Here is a 19142-nt window from a genome sequence, read left to right on the forward strand (position 1 = left end):
CTCCGGCGAATCAAAGCAAGTTCAATATAACGCGGTTTCACCTATAACACAGTAAGATTTTTTTGGCTCCTGAGGATAGTGTTATATCGGGGTAGAGGTGTAGCTACGGGATTGTAAAATCTGCTGTATTGCTGGTTCATCAGTATCCCCACTGTGTAGGTATAAATACAAGAATAATGTGTGTGTAAGTGCCACATGGGCAGTGCCGTAACAAGGGCGAGGCGAGTGAGGCACTTGCCTCGGGCACACAAAGCCAGGGGGGCGCAGAAAGCGATGGAGAGAGGAAAAAAAAAGCTGCTGGCAGGCACAGAGATATTTATAACCCAGGTGATCTCCCCCCCGACCCCACCTGCTGCCCCCCATGCCTCCCCCGAGTGTCCCCCGGCTAGGGTTACCATATGTCCGGATTTTCCCGGACATGTCCGGCTTTTTGGGCCTCAAATCCCCGTCCGGGAGGAAATCCCAAAAAGCCAGACATGTCCGGGAAAATAGGGAGGGAGGGGCCGGCAGTGCTCGGCCGGGGGCCGGAGCCGCTGGGGCCGGCAGTGCTCGGCTGGGGGCTGGCGCCCCAGGGCCCGAGCCGGCTGGGAGACGCCGGGGCCAGAGCCTCTTGGCTTGGGCCAGCCGGCCGCCAGAGGGAGCCGCTCAGCCGGGGAGGCCGGACTGGGCCGCGCCTCCTCGTGCCCCCGCCCCAGCCCCAGCTTGCCTGCTGCCTGCCTGCTTCAGGCTTCCCGCGAATCAAATGTTCGCAGGAAGCAGCGGAGTTGGGGCGGGGCCGGGAAGGGGCAGGGCTGGGGGCGGGGAAGGGGCGGGGCCAGGTCCCATGGAGTGTCCTCTTTTTGGACACTTAAAATATGGTAACCCTACCCCCAGCCCCCACTTGCTTCCCCCCACCCCCTTCCCGGCCCCGGAGCAGAGCAGCTCCATGCTGCCTCCCTGCCGCAGGGTCCTAGTGCCCTACATCTTGACTGCCAGGGCAGACTGACTCTGAGCCTGCCCTTCCCCCTCAGACCCTTTCATTTTCCAATGGGACCCTCCAGCAGCACAGCCCCCGCCCCCGCCTGCAGTCACCGCTCCTGCCCCATGCTGGGCAAGGAGGCAGCCTCATTCCCAGTGAAGCTACAGTCAGGGGCAACAGCAGGGGAGGAGACGCACGCAGCACCCGCCGGCACCCACCACGGGGGAGGCGAGGGTGATTCCTGGACCTGAGAGGGGCCCTAGGAACACATGCAGTGACAGTGGTGGGGGTGAGTGTGCTGCCGGGGAGAGGCGGGAAAGGGGAGCTCCTCCCCCAGAGCTTGCTGCTGCCGGCAGGGAAAGGGCTAGTGGGGAGTCCTCTTCTCTGTCCCCTGTCCCGGAGCAGCCTGCCTGCACCCCAAACTCATCCCCAGTCCTGCCTCACCCCAGAGCCCACACCCCCAGTAGAGCTTTCAGCCCCGCACCCTCAACCCTCTGCCTGAGCCCCTCCAGCACCCCAAACACCTTATCTCCAGTCCCAGCCAGAGCCCTCACCCACCACACCCCAACCCTCTGCCCCAGCCCTGAGCCCCTCCCACACCCCAAACCTCCCATTCCCAGCCCCAGACAGAGCCCTCACCCTCCACCTACTCTCTCCCTGAGCCCCTCCCACACTCCAAACCCCTCATCTGCAGCCACAAGCCACTGCCCTCACCCCTGCACCCCCTCCCATCCCCAAACTCCCTCCCAGAGCCTACACCCCAATCCCCTGCCCCAGCCTAGGGTCTGCACCCCAGACCTCCTCCCTCACCCAAACTCCCTCTCAGAACCTACACCCCAATCCCCTGCCCCAGCCTAGGGCCTGCACCCCAGACCTCCTCCCTCACCCAAACTCCCTCCCAGAGCCTTGGGCGGGGGAGAGGGGGGATCTACAAAATTTCTACAAACCTGCCACCCCTGAATCTGCCCTGCAAACCTGAACTCCCAGCACTCTCAGGACACATGCTGATCCCTAGTGGCCATTGCTGATATGTAGCACCTCCCTCCTCTCTTAACCTGTGAGTCCCTCTCTGGATTGGAACTGGACTGGAACCAAAGACCATCTTGGAAGCAACATTACCAGCCCAAGAACTCAAAAATCATGAGTTGACCCCCCCCCAAAATCACAGCCTCTACTGCCACCGCTTCATTCATTCTTCGGCAGCAGTTCGGCAGCAGGCCCTTCCGTCTGAGAGGGACTGAGGGACCCGCCGCCGAATTGCTGCTGAAGAGCCGGCCCTGGGGGAAGGCGCAATTTTAAATTCTTGCCTCGGGTGCAAAAATACCTAGTTATGGCTCTGCACATGGGCATAGTCCAAAATGCACAGTTAAAATATTACTATCCACATAGTATTGTAAAACCCTACTACTTGCTGCACAGCAGGTACATTTCCAGCAAAGAGACAATTCAATTAAAAGTCAACAAGACCGCATGCCATCTTCACAAGCTGCCTAATTGTGTGTGTGTGACAGGTCAGATTAAAAAAAAAAAGGCATGTCCATGGATTTTCTAAAAAAAAAAAAAAAAAGGGCGTTACAGTATATGTCCAAAGATCAGTCATTGATTCGGGTATTTGTCAGAGGAGGCTGACTCAAAATCCCTTTTTGAAGCAAAAGGATTATACAAACAAACAAGAAAGTAGCTTTTCAGGAAGGAGCCATCAGCACAGAATGCTTCCTCCCAGGTCTCTCTCTTTCTTTTGGGGAATGGCAGAGCTTATACACTGCCTTATTTCCCAGCATGCTTTTACCCAGCCCAGGAGGACTAGAACATGACTGCTAGGAGAAAAGAACACTTCCTAACAGCCCTGCTCCCGTGGATCTGAGAGAGCTGAGCTGGCTTTGCTCACCTCCGCTGTGGGGAGTTCCAGCTCATGGAACGCCAGCCCTAAAACCACTCGGCAGAATGGGGTGGGATTTTGGTCTTTTTAACCAGCCCCCAGACTGCTTCCTAGCAACCATGTCCTACCCCTCAGTGACCACATCCCCTGTCCCGCACGTATTTAAGACGCAAACCTGGAATGACTGTGTGCTGGTCTAGGAGGATTCCCTCACAGCCTGAAAAGGCCTAAACACCGCCTTGCAGTGATTGCCACATGTGAGGAACTTCTCCTGAAAACACCTTTCTGAATGTCCTAAACAGTTCTTCTTTACCAGCTTGTCAATATGGCATGTTAATGGGCCTGAAGGAGATGACCTGGAAAGGTATTTGCCTTGTGATTGAAAACTCCCTCAGAGTCTGATCATTTGCAGTTGGGGAGTTTCATGATCCATTTTTTATTATTTTTATAGTAAGAAAAATCTCTCCATAAACTAAGGAAGTTGCCTTTTTGAGGGGATGATTTCTAGATTATGTATTATCCAAGTGTCAATACTCAGTTCTATTAAATGGGTTTTAAAAGTAAGATAGTTGGCAATCAAATTTTGACGCCTGGCTTATCTTATCTTTCTAGGTGTCTGCTCATTTGTCATTTTCACCATTTCTTTTTGGCAAAGATTTGCATTTCTTCAATCTTAAAACTTTCTTGTGCCATCCATACATATTACATTTAGAGAGGTACATGGATGGCATCTCTCCTCTTGACTTACTTTATTTTTATATATTTGTTTTGGGCAGGACTCTAGTCAGCCAGTGGTAAATCTATTAATGCATGGACAAGTACATGAGGGTTAGTTGCCTGTAGCCAGCATGGTTCTCTGCTATGATTCACTCCTTGTTTTGCCAATAGAATGGTTTCTGTTATTTGTTGGTGAGTGGGTAGCATATCCTCCCCTGCTAAGTCTCTCTAACTTTACAATATGAAGTTTTTGGATTTGTTTACGTATAAGGGAGGTGTCTTCCCCATGAATTTCACATTGCCTCTCATTTTCTGGGGGAATAAAAAGTTTCTTTGAGTAACTTTGTGCTCTGTTTCAGTACATGTTACTATGGCAATGACTGCAGGGACTACAACATCCTTTCCCATGAGCAACCACACCCGGGAGAGAGTGACTGTGGCCAAACTTACACTGGAGAACTTCTACAGCAACCTAATTTTACAGCATGAAGAGAGAGAAACCAGGTACTGTGGCTGGGTTCTTTCACACCTTTAACTTTTTATTTATACTGGCCTTGTGTGGTGTTTCTACAGACCAAGTGTGTGCTTTAAAGTCATTTTAGTCCCTGCACAAAGTTTTTCTTAGAAAGTTGTATTGATTTCTAACCAAATTTATTAACCATTTGAGGGTACATTCTTTTGAGGGTGTATATATATCTCGGCACTAAGGCCTTGTTTGGGCTAACATATTTGTTAAAATCTCTCACTGTTGCACTAGTGTTAGTGGTACTAATTGCAGAAGCACTAATATAGACCCAACCAACTTCATTTTAACCTCCATATCATCCATCCCTAGTTTCCAGCTACATCACAATGTAAAGCTACTGATTAAAGTGTCAAAATACCAAGTCTTAATTTATTGAAACATAGTATTCATTATAATAAAATATTTGTTTCTGTGGTAACAGATTTTTTTTTTATTGAGGTTATACAACCAAAGAACAGGTTTTAATATCTGTTGAGCTGCTTCTTATTTAGTTGGTACTCTATTAATTGGGCCTCTCACTCCCAGTTGGGAGGATAGATTGTCCACTGGGGAGTCCTATTTAGGAGATTCTACTATATTTCTCAAAATGGGAAAAAGGCTTGATTTTTAACTAGAGAAGGGCTCAAAATGAAACCCTAGAACTTAACATGCTAGCACTCATTGTTCAAAATCTTTACTCACATGTATGGTCCCATTCACTTCAAAAGGCTCATACTTGCACCCTCATCACTTTATTCCCATGTATCTAGGATTTGGACCTTTAGACACCAATCCTGCAAACCCTATGCACATATATAAACTTACCCATGTGACCCATTGACATCAACAGGTCTGGTCACATGTGAGTAAAGGCACAAGTGAGTATGTTCGTAAGTGTTTGCAGGATTGGGGCCTTAGATGGCTCTTTGGGGCAAAGACTTGTCATCTTTTATGTGAAATGCTATGTAGACATCTGGTGCTGTCAAAATATAATAACTAACATACGCTGACTGGGGCAAATCGTCATGTATGCCTTTGTGTGGAACTTCCACTGTAGTCAATGGGAGCTCTGTGACTAGAGAGCTGACAGACATAGGTACACGGTGTTCGCTTTAAAACGATAGTGCAAATCCGTTGTTTTTATATAGGATATCTTTTCCAAGAAATGGGTTCGTTGAGCAGTCTAAAATTGCAAATTTTTGATATTACACTTCCATTCTCCAGTTTGTATCAAGGATAAAGAGGGGAGATATCCCATCTCCTAGAACTGGAAGGGACCTTGAAAGGTCATCGAGTCCAGCCCCCTGCCTTCACTAGCAGGACCAATTTTGATTTTGCCCCAGATCCCTAAGTGGCCCCCTCAAGGATTGAACTCACAACTCTGGGTTTAGCAGAGCATCAGACCGGGTTTAGCAGGAATTTTTGTACTGTCTGTGAAGGAAAGGAATTTTTGTACTGTCTGATGTATTTTTCTTTTCTTTTCTTTTCTTTTCTTTTCTTTTCTTTTCTTTTCTTTTCTTTTAAATGTGTACTTGTATGTCTACCTGTGCAGGCAGAAAAAGCTAGAAGTGGCCATGGAAGAAGAAGGTCTGGCAGATGAAGAGGTAATATCAATTGAAATACATTTGAAGGCCTTATCTTTCATGGATACTGTTCAAAGCTGGTGTTCGATGAGTATATGGTTGACTGTTATCAGTCATAGAATCATAGAATATCAGGGTTGGAAGGGACCTCAAGAGATCATCTAGTCCAACCCCCTGATCAAAGCAGCACCAATTCCTACCTAAATCATCCCAGCCAGGGCTTTGTCAAGCCGGGCCTTAAAAACCTCCAAGGAAGGAGACTCCACCACCTCGCTAGGTAACGCATTCCAGTGCTTCACCACCCTCCTAGTGAAATAGTGTTTCCTAATATCCAACCTGGACCTCCCCCACTGCAACTTGAGACCATTGCTCCTTGTTCTGTCATCTGCCACCACTGAGAACAGATGAGCTCCATCCTCTTTGGAACCCCCCTTCAGGTAGTTGAAGGCTGCTATCAAATCCCACCTCATTCTTCTCTTCTGGAGACTAAACAATCCCAGTTCCCTCAGCCTCTCCTCATAAGTCATGTGCTCCAGACCCCTAATCATTTTTGTTGCCCTCCGTTGGACTCTTTCCAATTTTTCCACATCCTTCTTGTAGTGTGGGGCCCAAAACTGGACACAGTATTCCAGATGAGGCCTCACCAATGTCGAATAAAGGGGAATGATCACGTTCCTCGATCTGCTGGCAATGCCCCTACTTATACAGCCCAAAATGCCATTAGCCTTCTTGGCAACAAGAGCACACTGTTGACTCATATCCAGCTTCTCGTCCACTGTGACCCCTAGGTTCTTTTCTGATGAACTGCTACCTAGCCATTCGGTCCCTAGTCTGTAGCAGTGCATGGGATTCTTCCGTCCTAAGTGCAGGACTCTGCACTTGTCCTTGTTGAACCTCATCAGGGTTTTTTTGGCCCAATCCTCTAATTTGTCTAGGTCCCTCTGTATCTGATCCCTACCCTCTAGTGTATCTACCACACCTCCTAGTTTAGTGTCATCTGCAAACTTGCTGAGAGTGCAGTCCACACCATCCTCCAGATCATTAATAAAGATATTAAACAAAACCGGCCCCAGGACAGACCCTTGGGGCACTCCGCTTGAAACCGGCTGCCAACTAGACATGGAGCCATTGATCACTACCCGTTGAGCCTGACAATCTAGCCAGCTTTCTATCCACCTTACAGTCCATTCATCCAGCCCATACTTCTTTAACTTGGCAGCAAGAATACTGTGGGAGACTGTATCAAAAGCTTTGCTAAAGTCAAGGAAAAACACATCCACTGCTTTTCCCTCATCCACAGAGCCAGTTATCTCATCATAGAAGGCAATTAGTTTAGTCAGGCACGACTTCCCTTTCGTGAATCCACAGTCCTATTATAATATGACACGGAGATTTTTTTTATTATATAAGTTTTGCTGTTGTAAACAAACAGCATATTTTAGTGTTTAGCCATTAATAAGCTTTACATTTTTTTAATAAAAAAAAGTTGCTCACACCCCTGTTCAGTATTTATGATCCAATATGATAGAGACACCCAAGAATAATGTAACATAACACTTGTTTTTTGGAGTACAAATCTGTTTGAAATTCAGTTAGGAGTTGGGAAGGAAAGAAAAAAGGGCCAGAAACACTTGGATGATACAGCCAGAAGACAAAATACACAGAAGAGAGGATCTAGGTTATGGGCTCTGATTCAGCAAGGTGTTTAACTATGTACCCAACTTCAAGCATGTGCCTAGTTCCACTGAAGTCAATGGGAGTTGCACGTACTCACCCGAGGGCTGAATTTGCCACAGTGGCTTTATATTTTAACTGAACCAAACCTTTGTTTTTTAAAACACTAGGCCTAGCTTTTCCTTCCCTTGCACCAGCTTTATAGCAGTAAAGGAGTTAACCCTACTTCACAGCAATGTAAATGAGAAAAGTATCACACCCACTGGATCTTTCAACATTTCCTCCATTAAATTGCCATGCTGTGGTCATTCACATCATTGTTTCTTGTATTGCACTTTATGTGATGCAATAAGAATACAATAAAATCTATCTCAAACAGTTCCTGTATTGGTGCATTTAACATAACATCTCTCTTTAGAGAGAGAGTAGAGAGCAAGTGAGCATATAATGCCATCTTGTGGCTTTAAATGATAATAAAAATATAGTATAAAAATGTATGACTTCATTGCCTGACCCTGATGGGCCTCAGCGTCTTTAAAACTCCTGTTAACATCACTGGAAGGTGAGGTGCTCAGCATTTTTCAGAATGAAGCCCTTTGACACTTTCATATATTAAAATATATTGGGACTTGCAATGACCATCCAGTTGCCTGCCTAATACAAATAGATTTTGGTGTAGATGGTAAATATTGATCTCTGCTGCCCAGCAGGCTACCCATGGCTGCCTTTTGCCTTTTCTCCCCCTGTCCAAGTCATGGAATCTGTGCTTTTGCTTTTCTTGACCTTTCCCACCTGTCCAGCCCCCAAAGTAGAATTGTCTTCTGGGCCAGTGGATTTTACCCAGTGACATCTGTAGCGGATTCCGACCTCTTGTGTGTGAATGGTCAAGTTTTGAAGACTCGCTGGAAAAAATACTTTGAAATGCCATCAGTTGGTATCTGTCCTCCCACTCATACCCAACCTCAAGAGTTGTAATTGGGTTTATTTAGGTCATTGCACAGTGGTATGTACTTTAAGCAAAGTCTCTTTCCTCTCTCTCATGTATAGTGGAAACCAGTAACTAAACTTCCCCTCAGACTTGTCTGTGTAAATTTTTTTTTTAAACTGTCTCTCTTTATGCAAGTAGCACAAAAAACACACAACTGGGGCTGGAGTACAAGTGCAGTAAGAGCTGGGCAAGAATCTGTTTTCCTGTCCTGTGGAAGATTTTGAAAACATTTTCTGTCCTGAATCCGGATGAAAAGTTGAAATCTCAAATATTTTTGTAAACTGAAAATAAAAAAAAAACCCATTTGTTTTGGGTCAGTTGAAATATGCTTCATTTATTTCAAAATGTTTTGTTTCAATTTCAACTATTTAATTTTTTTAGTATAACTAGTTTGTATTGCAAATCAGAAAAAAAACATTTTGAACAGGAAAACCAGAATTTTCCATTTTTAAGATGATGAAACTAAAAATTTTCAAGTAAAAAACAAAAACAAAACCATTTTAACAGACTTTTTCCTGCAAAAAGTATTGGTTTTGATGAATCAATACTTTCTGACCAAAAAAAATTTCATTGAAAAATTCCCCACCATCTCTATAATTGTTCATAAAATACCAAAGTTGTTATCGTAAAAAAGGAGAACTGAAGCAATTTTAATTTTTTTTTTTTTTTTGTGGAAGCCAATCTCTAATTACTAGGATGAGTTCTTCCTAGGGGGGACAGAATATTCACACCTGCTTTTTGTGGGGTTTCTTGCACCTTCCTCTGAAGCATCTGATGCAAGTCATGTGAGAAACAGAATATTGGACTAGATAGACCAGAGATCTGATGGAGAATTACATTTCCTATGGTCTAAAACTTTCTTTTTCTAAAATATAGTTTTATATATTCAAAATATTTTCAGTTATGTATGTTACTTAACTTACAATAAACTTTGTAATTATCACGTGATATGTTTCCTTAGAAAAAACTACGTCGGTCACAGCATGCACGCAAAGAAACAGAATTCCTGCGACTGAAGAGGACTAGGCTTGGCTTAGATGACTTTGAATCGCTGAAAGTTATAGGAAGAGGAGCATTTGGGGAAGTATGTGCCCTTTTTTCCTGGAAGTGGGTTAAGCTAAATCAGAAAAAGTTATATTTATTCTGGAATAAGAGTGTCCACATAGGGAGTTATTCTAGAATAGCTATGTCAGAAAATTTGCAAGTGTAGACAAGCCCTTAAGGTTTTACTGTACAAATTAGCATTCTTGATCTAAAGAACGTGATATTTGATTTGACTATGAATTTGTCAAAATACTGATCATCCCAAAGAGAGATCTAAAATCTATTGATCACTAAAGTTAAAAAGACAACTTCTGATTTGGTGTAAAAGTGTATAATATGGATTATGTCATGTTTAGTATCAGAGGGGTAGCCGTGTTAATCTGGATCTCTAAAAAGCAACAAAGAGTCCTGTGGCACCTTATAGACTAATAGAAGTATTGGAGCAAAAACGTTCATGGGTGAATACCCACTTTGTCAGATGCATGTGGTGGAAATTTCCAGAGGCAGGTATAAATATGCAGGCAAGAATCAGTCTAGATGTCACGTTTTTCTTTCTTCCATCTTCCTGATTTTAAAATCAAATGCATCTTTTAAGTGCCAACAGTTTTCAGTCCTCCAAGATATTACAGTTAACAATTTTGTGAGGTATATTAGAATGATGGTTTTCTATTTAATTTTAGGTACGCCTCGTCCAGAAGAAAGATACGGGTCATATTTATGCAATGAAGATATTGAGAAAAGCTGATATGCTGGAAAAAGAGCAGGTATGTGGAATGGAATGCTCCTAGGTTTATAGTAAATACTTTTTGTGTTTCTGTTGCTTATACTAGGAAATTACTGAGATTATAAATTCGTTGGAACAGGGACCATTAGTTTGTCCTGTGTTTGTTCTGCACCTAGCACAGTGGGCTCCTAGTCCATGACTAGTTCTCCTAGGCACTATGGTAATACAAATAATAGTAAAGGTTAGAAAATAAGGTAGTATAATGGCATTTTGAAAAGTCTTGTATTTATAAGCTCCTGGGAGCAGGGACAATGCCCTTTTTCTTCAGTTTTTATAGTACAATAGGGCCTTTCATTTTCAGTTTTTATTTTATTTAATTTTTCCTGGGAATTTATCAGTGTTTATTACCACAACAACAAAAACAGGTGAAAATCAGTGCAAAAAAGTATTAATATTTTTTCTGGGTAAATATCGGGTTTATTTTGGTGGACGGAAAGACAGGAGAAAAAAGTATTCAGTAGATTAATGCTTTGAATTCTGTATATCAATGTGGTTTGCTGCAGAACTAAAATGGAACTCAAAACACAATGTCACCTTTGAGTTTAATAAAACAATATATCTCTAGTCCCCAAATAAAATTGCTTATTTGAATAAACAGTTTACTGTTGTAGACTTAGAACTATTAGCCTATAAATATTTACATTTTAATAATTGGGCCACACCATTTGCAACGCATACACTCAACTTCATCCTTTTCTCCTACTTATTTAAAACTTTAAAAAAATTAATCACGATTAAAAAAAATTAATTGCGATTTAATCACTGTTTTAATCACACTGTTAAACAATAGAATACCAATTGAAATTTAGTAAATATTTTTGGATGTTTTTCTACATTTTCAAATGTATTGATTTCAGTTATAACAGAATACAAAGTGTACAGTGCTCACTTTATATTACTTTTGATTACAAATATTTGCACTGTAAAAATGACAAAAGGAATAGTATATTTCAATTTGCCTAATACAAGTACTATAGTGCAATCTCTTTATCATGAACGTGCAACTTACAAATGTAGATTTTGTTTGTTTGTTACATAACTGTATTCCATAACAAAACAATGCAACCTTTAGAGCCTACAAGTCCACTCACACTACTACTTTCAGCCAGTCGCTAAGAGAAACAAGTTTGTTTACATTTACGGGAGATAATGCTGCCCTGCTTCTTATTTACAATCTCCCCTGAAAGTGAAAAAAGGCGTTTTCATGGCACTTTTGTAGCTGGCATTGCGAGGTATTTACATGCCAGATATGCTAAACATTCATATGCCTCTTCATGCTTCGACCACCATTCCAGAGGACGTGTTTCCATGATGATGATGCTTGTTTAAAAAAAAATGCGTTAATTAAATTTGTATCGGGGGTAGTCGTGTTAGTCTGTATCTACAAAAACAACAAGGAGTCTGGTGGCATCTTAAAGACTAACAGATTTATTTGGGCATAAGCTTTCGTGGGTAAAAACCTCACTTCTTCAGATGCATAGAGTGAAAGTTACAGATGCAGGCATTATATACTGACACATGGAGAGCAGGGAGTTACTTCGCAAGTGGAGAACCAGTGTTGACAGGGCCAATTCAATCCGGGTGGATGTAGTCCACTCCCAATAATGGATGAGGAGGTGTCAATTCCAGGACAGAAAAGCTGCTTCTGTAATGAGCCAGCCACTCCCAGTCCCTATTCAAGCCCAGATTAATGGTGTTCAATTTGCAAATGAATTTTAGTTCTGCTGTTTCTCTTTGAAGTCTGTTTCTGAAGTTTTTTTGTTCAATGATAGTGACTTTTAAATCTGTAATAGAATGACCAGGGAGATTGAAGTGTTCACTTACTGGCTTATGTATGTTACCATTCCTGATGTCCGATTTGTGTCCATTTATTCTTTTGCGGAGGGACTGTCCGGTTTGGCCAATGTACATGGCAGAGGGGCATTGCTGGCACATGATGGCATATATAACATTAGTGGATGTACAGGTGAATGAGCTCTTGATGGTGTGGCTGATGTAGTTGGGTCCTCTGATGGTGTGGCCAGAGTAGATATGGGGACAGAGTAGGCAACGAGGTTTGCTACAGGGATTGGTTCCTGGGTTGGTGTTTCTGTGGTGTGGTGTGTAGTTGCTGGTGAGTATTTGCTTCAGGTTGGGGGGTTGTCTGTAAGCGAGGACTGGCCTGCCTCCCAAGGTCTGTGAGAGTGAAGGATCATTTTCCAGGATAGGTTGTAGATCGTGGATAATGCGCTGGAGAGGTTTTAGCTGGGGGCTGTATGTGATGGCCAGTGGTGTTCTGTTATTGTCCTTGTTGGGCCTGTCCTGTAGTAGGTGATTTCTGGGTACCCGTCTTGCTCTGTCAATCTGTTTCCTCACTTCCCTAGGTGGGTATTGTAGTTTTACGAATGCTTGATAAAGATTTTGTACGTGTTTGTCTCTGTCTGAGGGGTTGGAGCAAATTCGGTTGTATCTTAGGGCTTGGCTGTAGACAATGGATCGTGTGATGTGTCTTGGATGGAAGCTGGAGGCATGTAGGTACGTATAGCGGTCAGTAGGTTTCCGGTATAAGGTGGTGTTTATGTGACCATCACTTATTTGCACTGTAGTGTCCAGGAAGTGGATCTCTTGTGTGGACTGGTCCAGGCTGAGGTTGATGGTGGGGTGGAAATTGTTGAAGTCCAGGTGGAATTCTTCAAGGGCCTCCTTTCCTTGGGTCCATATGATGAAGATGTCATCAATGTAGCACAAGTAGAGGAGGGGCACTAGGGGACGAGAGCTGAGGAAACGTTCTAAGTCAGCCATAAAAATGTTGGCATACTGTGGGGCTATGCGGGTACCCATAGCGGTGCCTCTGACTTGAAGGTATAAGTTGTCCCCAAATCTGAAGTGGTTGTGGATGAGGACAAAGTCACAAAGCTCAGCCACCAGGCGTGCTGTGGCCTCATCGGGGATACTGTTCCTGACAGCTTGTAGTCCATCCTCATGTGGAATATTGGTATAAAGTGCTTCTACATCCATGGTGGCCAGGATGGTGTTTTCAGGAAGAACACCAATGCATTGTAGTTTCCTCAGGAAGTCGGTGGTGTCTTGAAGATAGCTGGTAGCGTAGGGTCTGAGGAGAGAGTCCAAATAGCCAGATAATCCTGCTGTAAGAGTGCCAATGCCTGAGATGATGGAGCGTCTAGGGTTTCCGGGTTTATGGATCTTGGGTAGCAGATAGAATACCCCTGGTCGGGGTTCTGAGGGGGTGTCCATGTAGATTTGTTCCCGTACTGTAGCTGGGAATTTCTTGAGCAGATGGTGTAGTTTCTTTTGGTATTCTTCAGTGGGATCAGAGGATAGTGGCCTGTAGAATGTGGTCTTGGAGAGTTGCCTGGCAGCCTCCTGTTCATAATCCGACCTGTTCATTATGACTACACCACCTCCTTTGTCAGCCCCTTTGATGATAATGTCAGAGTTGTTTCTGAGGCTGTGGATGGCATTCCGTTCTGTACGGCTGAGGTTACGGGACAAGTGATGTTGTTTGTCCACAATTTCGGCCTGTGCACGTCTGTGGAAGCACTCTATGTAGAGGTCCAGTCTGTCATTTCGACTGTCAGGAGAAGTCCGCGCAGAGTTCTTCTTCTTGTAGTGTTGGTAGGAGGATTCCTGTGGGTCAGTGCACTGTCCAGTGGTGCGCTGAAAATATTCCTTGAGTCGGAGACGACGAAAGTAGGCTTCCAGATCACCTCAGAACTGCATCGTGTTCGTGGGGATGGTGGGACAAAAAGAGAGTCCCCGAGATAGGACAGACTCTTCTGCTGGGCTAAGTGAGTGGTTGAAAAGATTGACAATGTTGTTAGATGAGTTGAGGGTACCACTGTTGTAGCCCCCTGTGGCAGGTAGGAGTTTAGATAGCTTACTGTCCTTTTTTCTCTGTAGAGAAGTGAAGTGTGCATTGTAAATGGCTTGTCTCATTTTTGTAAAGTCCAGCCATGTGGAAGTTTGTGTGGAAGGTTGGTATTGTATGAGAGTCTCCAGTTCTGAGAGCTCATTCTTGATCTTCTCCTGTCTGTTGTACAGGATGCCGATCAGGTGGTTCCTCAGTTTATGGTGAGAGTGTGCCACACTCTCTCAAAGAGTCAGTGTAGTATGTTGATTGCAATGGATTTTTTACCTTCAGTCCATTTGATATGATGTCCATCTGTTTGCATTTGGAGAGGAAGATGATGTCTGTCTGTATCTGTGCAAGTTTTTTGTGCACAAATTAAATTTGTGACTGAACTCCTTGGAGGAGAATTGTATGTCTCCTGCTCCATGGTTTTACACGCATTCTGACATCTATTTTGTGTTATGGTAGTCTCTGACGATGACCCAGCATATGTTGTTTGATTTAAGAACACTTTCGCTGCAGATTTGACAAAACATAGAGCGAGTTCCGATATCAGATTTCTAAAGATAGCTACAGCACTCAAACCAAGGTTTAAGAATCTGAAGTGCCTTCCAAAATCTGAGAGGGATGAGGTGTGGAGCATGCTTTCAGAAGTCTTAAAAGAGCAACACTCCGATGCAGAAACTACAGTACCTGAACCACCAAAAAAGAAAATCAACCTTCAGTTGGTGGCATCTGACTCAGATGATGAAAATGATCATGCGTCGATCCGAACTGCTTTGGATCGTTATAGAGCGGAATCCATTGTCAGCATGGACGCATGTCCTCTGGAATGGCGGTTGACGCATGAAGGGACATAAGAATCTTTAGCACATCTGGCATGTAAATATCTTTCAACACTGGCTAGAACAATGCCATGTGAATGCCTGTTCTCACTTTCAGGTGACATTGTAAACAAGAAGAGGATAGGATTATCTCCTGCAAATGTAAACAAACTTGTTTGAGTGATTGGCTGAACAAGAAGTAGGACTGAATGGACTTGTAGGCTCTAAAGTTTTGCATTGTTTTATTTTTGAATGCAGTTATTTTTTGTACATAATTCTACATTTATAAGTTGAATTTTCATGATAAAGAGATTTCACTACAATATTTGTATTAGGTGAATTGAAAAATATTATTTTTTACCGTACAAATATTTGTAATCAAAAATAAAGAAAAGTGAGCACTGTACACTTTGTATTCTGTGTTGTAATTGAAATCAATATATTTGAAAATGTAGAAAGCATCCAAAAATATGTAAATAATTCTATTGTTTAACAGCATGATTATTCATGCGATTAATCATGATTAATTTTTTTAATCACTTGACAGCCCTAGTTTAAACTGAAAAAGAAGGGGCTTAAGTACAGGGCATTCTGTCAGTACTCTATATGCAAGAGGCTTTTTGAAAAAAATTTCTTGGCCCAAATTAAAAATTGAGATATGGTTGTTAGACCCTCTGCTGGTCAAATGTTTTGTCCATCCCATTGTTTGTTTTAAATAAATGTTCCATTGAATAGGTACATGACTGAAACATAACCTGTGGCATTAAACATAATTGTTATGTCTACACTGCAGCAAGTGTAACTTCCGACTCAGGTAGACATACCCACGCTACCTCTGGCTGAGCTAATGTGCTAAAAATGGCTATGGCAGCACGGGTGGTGGCACAGACTAGTAGCCAAAGTACAGTCCCACCCTATCTCCTGGGTTATACACTCACGCGGCTAGCCTGTGCCGATGCAACAACACTGCAGTTTTTAGTGTTAGCTCTATCAAAGCAGGTGCAGGTACATCTGTCCCAGCCAGAAATTACACCCACAGCAACAGTATAAACATACCCACAGGGAGCATACACTTGCTGAATGTTCCACTGCCTAATGTGTTCTGTAGGAACAACGCATTGAAGATAAATGCAATAAAATCTACAGTTGACACTGGGAGAGATCATCATGATTTGTTTTTAAACTAAGTTTAATTGTTTGCAATATCCTCATTCTGAAAAGGAGGGAGGGAGGAAAGAAATCTTTTTCAAGGTAGTAATATGGGATAGCTTAACTAGGGGTAGACAAATAACTTGAAGCGAGTAGGCTGCTGTGGGGAGGTGACAGAATGAGGAATATGAAGTCTACTGTGGTCACAGAAATATTTCTGGCCAGTAGAGTTGAGTGGGAGGAGGGGTGTAAAAAAAATTGTATTAAAGTTCAGGTCTCTATTGCTTGGTGAAAATAGCTCTGAAAGCTGGAAACATGTAAGAGGATTTCCTTCTATTTAATCATTTCTTGTATCGCATGCATGAAAAACCTTCAGCTGTCAGGGATTGTTGTTCAGCTCTTCATATTTCAATTTCTTTAAGAATTAGGAAATGCACAGTGGGATACAGCGCTTAGCTGCATTATCCTTAAGTTCTAGTGAACCTCGCTGAGTTACCTCATACCATATAGTCTTTCTGCACCAAGCCTCTTCTCCGCTGAAATGCTCCCCCCTTTACAGTGCCACAGTTCACCCAACTGATAGTGCTGCAGACAAATATAGTACATCAAGTTCCTTTTCCACCTGTACTATGCTGTAGACTGTTTCCAGGTAAGAGTTCCAAAGCCTAGGATATTTCTCAGTGCATTTTGTGAACAGTTGATTAATATTTTTCAAAAGTTTTGCTAGTAAGTTGTATTCAACCAACGGAATATCATTTGGGATATTTCACTGCAGCTCAGGCACGTGTATTTTACCTATATCTTCTGCCAGACAAACAGGCTCTGAAGTAAAAACTGCTGAAATTGGCAGTACCAATGTATCTCTCATTTCTACAGATGTGGTTAATTTAGCAACCAACTCATTCTTATTAGAGATGATTCATCCTCAACCATGCTATAAGGAACCTATTATACAAACCAGTTATCAGCTCACTTGGGATACATAAATGAGAGGTCCGATAATTATTGTCAATAATAATACTCCACCCATCACTTTACCTCTGTTTCATGATTTAAGACAAAATCCTACACTTTACCCAATCCTAGTACCAGGCTTTCACATTGACTTTCAAATTACATTCCAGACATTTGTAGGTATCTATGAATTCACAATTGGGAAAGTTACATTACAGACCCGACCTTGACATGGTTTTATACTTTAATATATAAAAAAAAAGCCTTTCTTGAAATAAAAAAATCCAGTAGCCAGTTTCAGTAAAACATCCAAAGAAATTCCATTTTTCCACAAGCTCTGTTCAACTACTGAATATTATGCATCCAATGAAACACCCTTTACAAACAGCACTCTACATTTGGGAATGTTTTGAGATGGTCTCTTAAATCAGGAGTTTACACAGCAGTCATGATTTTTTGGAGGCAGAGTTATTCTCCCACAGTTGGCTTCACAGGGATTCTGTGTGGAGATGTGTACCAGGGCCGGCTTCTTCCTGCCTCTGTTCAAGCCCACAAACTGCTTGGAGACCTTTTACTGGTAAAACACTCCATGCAGTTTATTTACCACAGTGTTTCCACCACTCTTATATGCTGTACCGCCTTATGCTTACTGTCCTAGGGAGCCCTCAGCTCTGGAAGCAGGGGAGATCTTGAGATCTCTCTCCCTTTTTCTGCTTCCCCTCTCTTCCTTCCTTCCTTCCTGTGCCTGTTACATCATCTGCCTGATGGGCTAGCCTCTTAGTTCTCCTCAACCCATCAGTTAGGCACAGCTCTTCTTAATGAGGTCTACTCTAGAGTAATTAATTAGTTACAGTGACCAGAGTGTTGGCTCAGCTGCTGTTGCCCAGCACCCTGACACAGGATTATAAACAGTTTCTTCATCGGAGATCATGAACAATGCAGTGATTGGTACAGTAACTTAATATTAAAGTAATAATTGTCCTTGATATTAATGACAATTTGTTTATTATCTGTGCATGTAGGTGGCCCACATCAGAGCAGAAAGAGATATATTGGTCGAAGCGGATGGTGCTTGGGTGGTGAAAATGTTTTATAGTTTTCAGGATAAAAGGAATCTTTACCTGATCATGGAGTTCCTACCTGGAGGTAAAAAGCAAACCAATGAGTTCAGTGGCTCAGTGATTAAAGTATTTATTCCTTTTTTTATGTAGTTGATGACAAAAGCAATCTTAAATACTTGATGCTAATGGGATTTTTATGCTATGTTAAGTTCCAGTATCAGTGATATCCATATTCCTGCATTTTATTTTTTTTTGAGCCTTTAAAACATCTGTAATAATAGTTGTGGTTTTGGATTAAATAATTCCTGTAATCAGATGTGCTGCTGTTCTCTACTGATGCCAATAACTGTGAAAGTGGCTATTACTGAAAACAATTACTGTGTGGTATATGTTAGGAGATACGTAATTCAACTGACTCCACTTCACTGAGTACCCTACTTAAAAATCCAGTTAATAATTTTCAGCTGGTTCCTGCTAGGTCCAATTTGCCAAACAGGCTTTGAAGCAGAGTAACAATGGGTCTGTTGGGCTAGCAGTTCCTTGGAGTATTGGCCTTGCAGTTGAAACATGCAGAAGGCAACTGTAGGATTCTAATGGAATCTACCGCTATTTCCAGTAGGGTTATCCTTGGTAATTAAACTGCACTGGTCTTTCTAATGTGTTTTTCTCTGTGGGTAGGTGATATGATGACCTTACTTATGAAGAAAGACACTTTAACAGAAGAGGAAACACAATTTTACATTTCTGAAACTGTGCTGGCCATAGATGCCATTCATCAGCTGGGATTCATCCATAGAGATATTAAACCAGATAACCTCTTGCTGGATGCCAAGGCATGTAACTTGTTTGTAAACTATTTAAATTTAAACCTACTGTCTGATGCCAATCTCCCTTAGGGTAGGTCTACACTACCCAGTAATTCGGCAGCAAGCAAATCGAACTTCTGGGTTCAACTTATCGCGTCTTGTCTGGACGAGATAAGTCGAACCCGGAAGTGCTCGCCGTCGACTGCGGTACTCCAGCTTGGCGAGAGGAGTACCGCGAAGTCGACGGGGGAGCCTGCCTGCCGCGTCTGGACCGAGGTAAGTTCAAACTAAGGTACTTCGAACTTCAGCTACGTTATTCACGTAGCTGAAGTTGCGTACCTTAGTTCGAATTGGGGGGTTAGTGTA

General features: G+C 42.8%; 1 protein-coding gene across 1 annotated transcript in view; it reads left to right on the plus strand.

Moving 5' to 3' along the window:
* Window positions 1-19142, plus strand: part of STK38L (serine/threonine kinase 38 like) — a 65826-nt gene that overhangs the window by 32435 nt on the left and 14249 nt on the right. Inside the window, exons 2-7 of the mRNA XM_054037336.1 lie at window positions 3914-4058; window positions 5612-5663; window positions 9266-9388; window positions 10029-10112; window positions 17932-18055; window positions 18649-18803. Coding sequence (XP_053893311.1) covers window positions 3914-4058; window positions 5612-5663; window positions 9266-9388; window positions 10029-10112; window positions 17932-18055; window positions 18649-18803 — 683 coding nt within the window. The remainder of the gene's footprint in view (window positions 1-3913; window positions 4059-5611; window positions 5664-9265; window positions 9389-10028; window positions 10113-17931; window positions 18056-18648; window positions 18804-19142) is intronic.

The sequence above is a fragment of the Malaclemys terrapin genome, chromosome 1, assembly GCF_027887155.1.
Source record: "Malaclemys terrapin pileata isolate rMalTer1 chromosome 1, rMalTer1.hap1, whole genome shotgun sequence".
In the NCBI taxonomy this organism is placed as follows: Eukaryota; Metazoa; Chordata; order Testudines; family Emydidae; genus Malaclemys; species Malaclemys terrapin.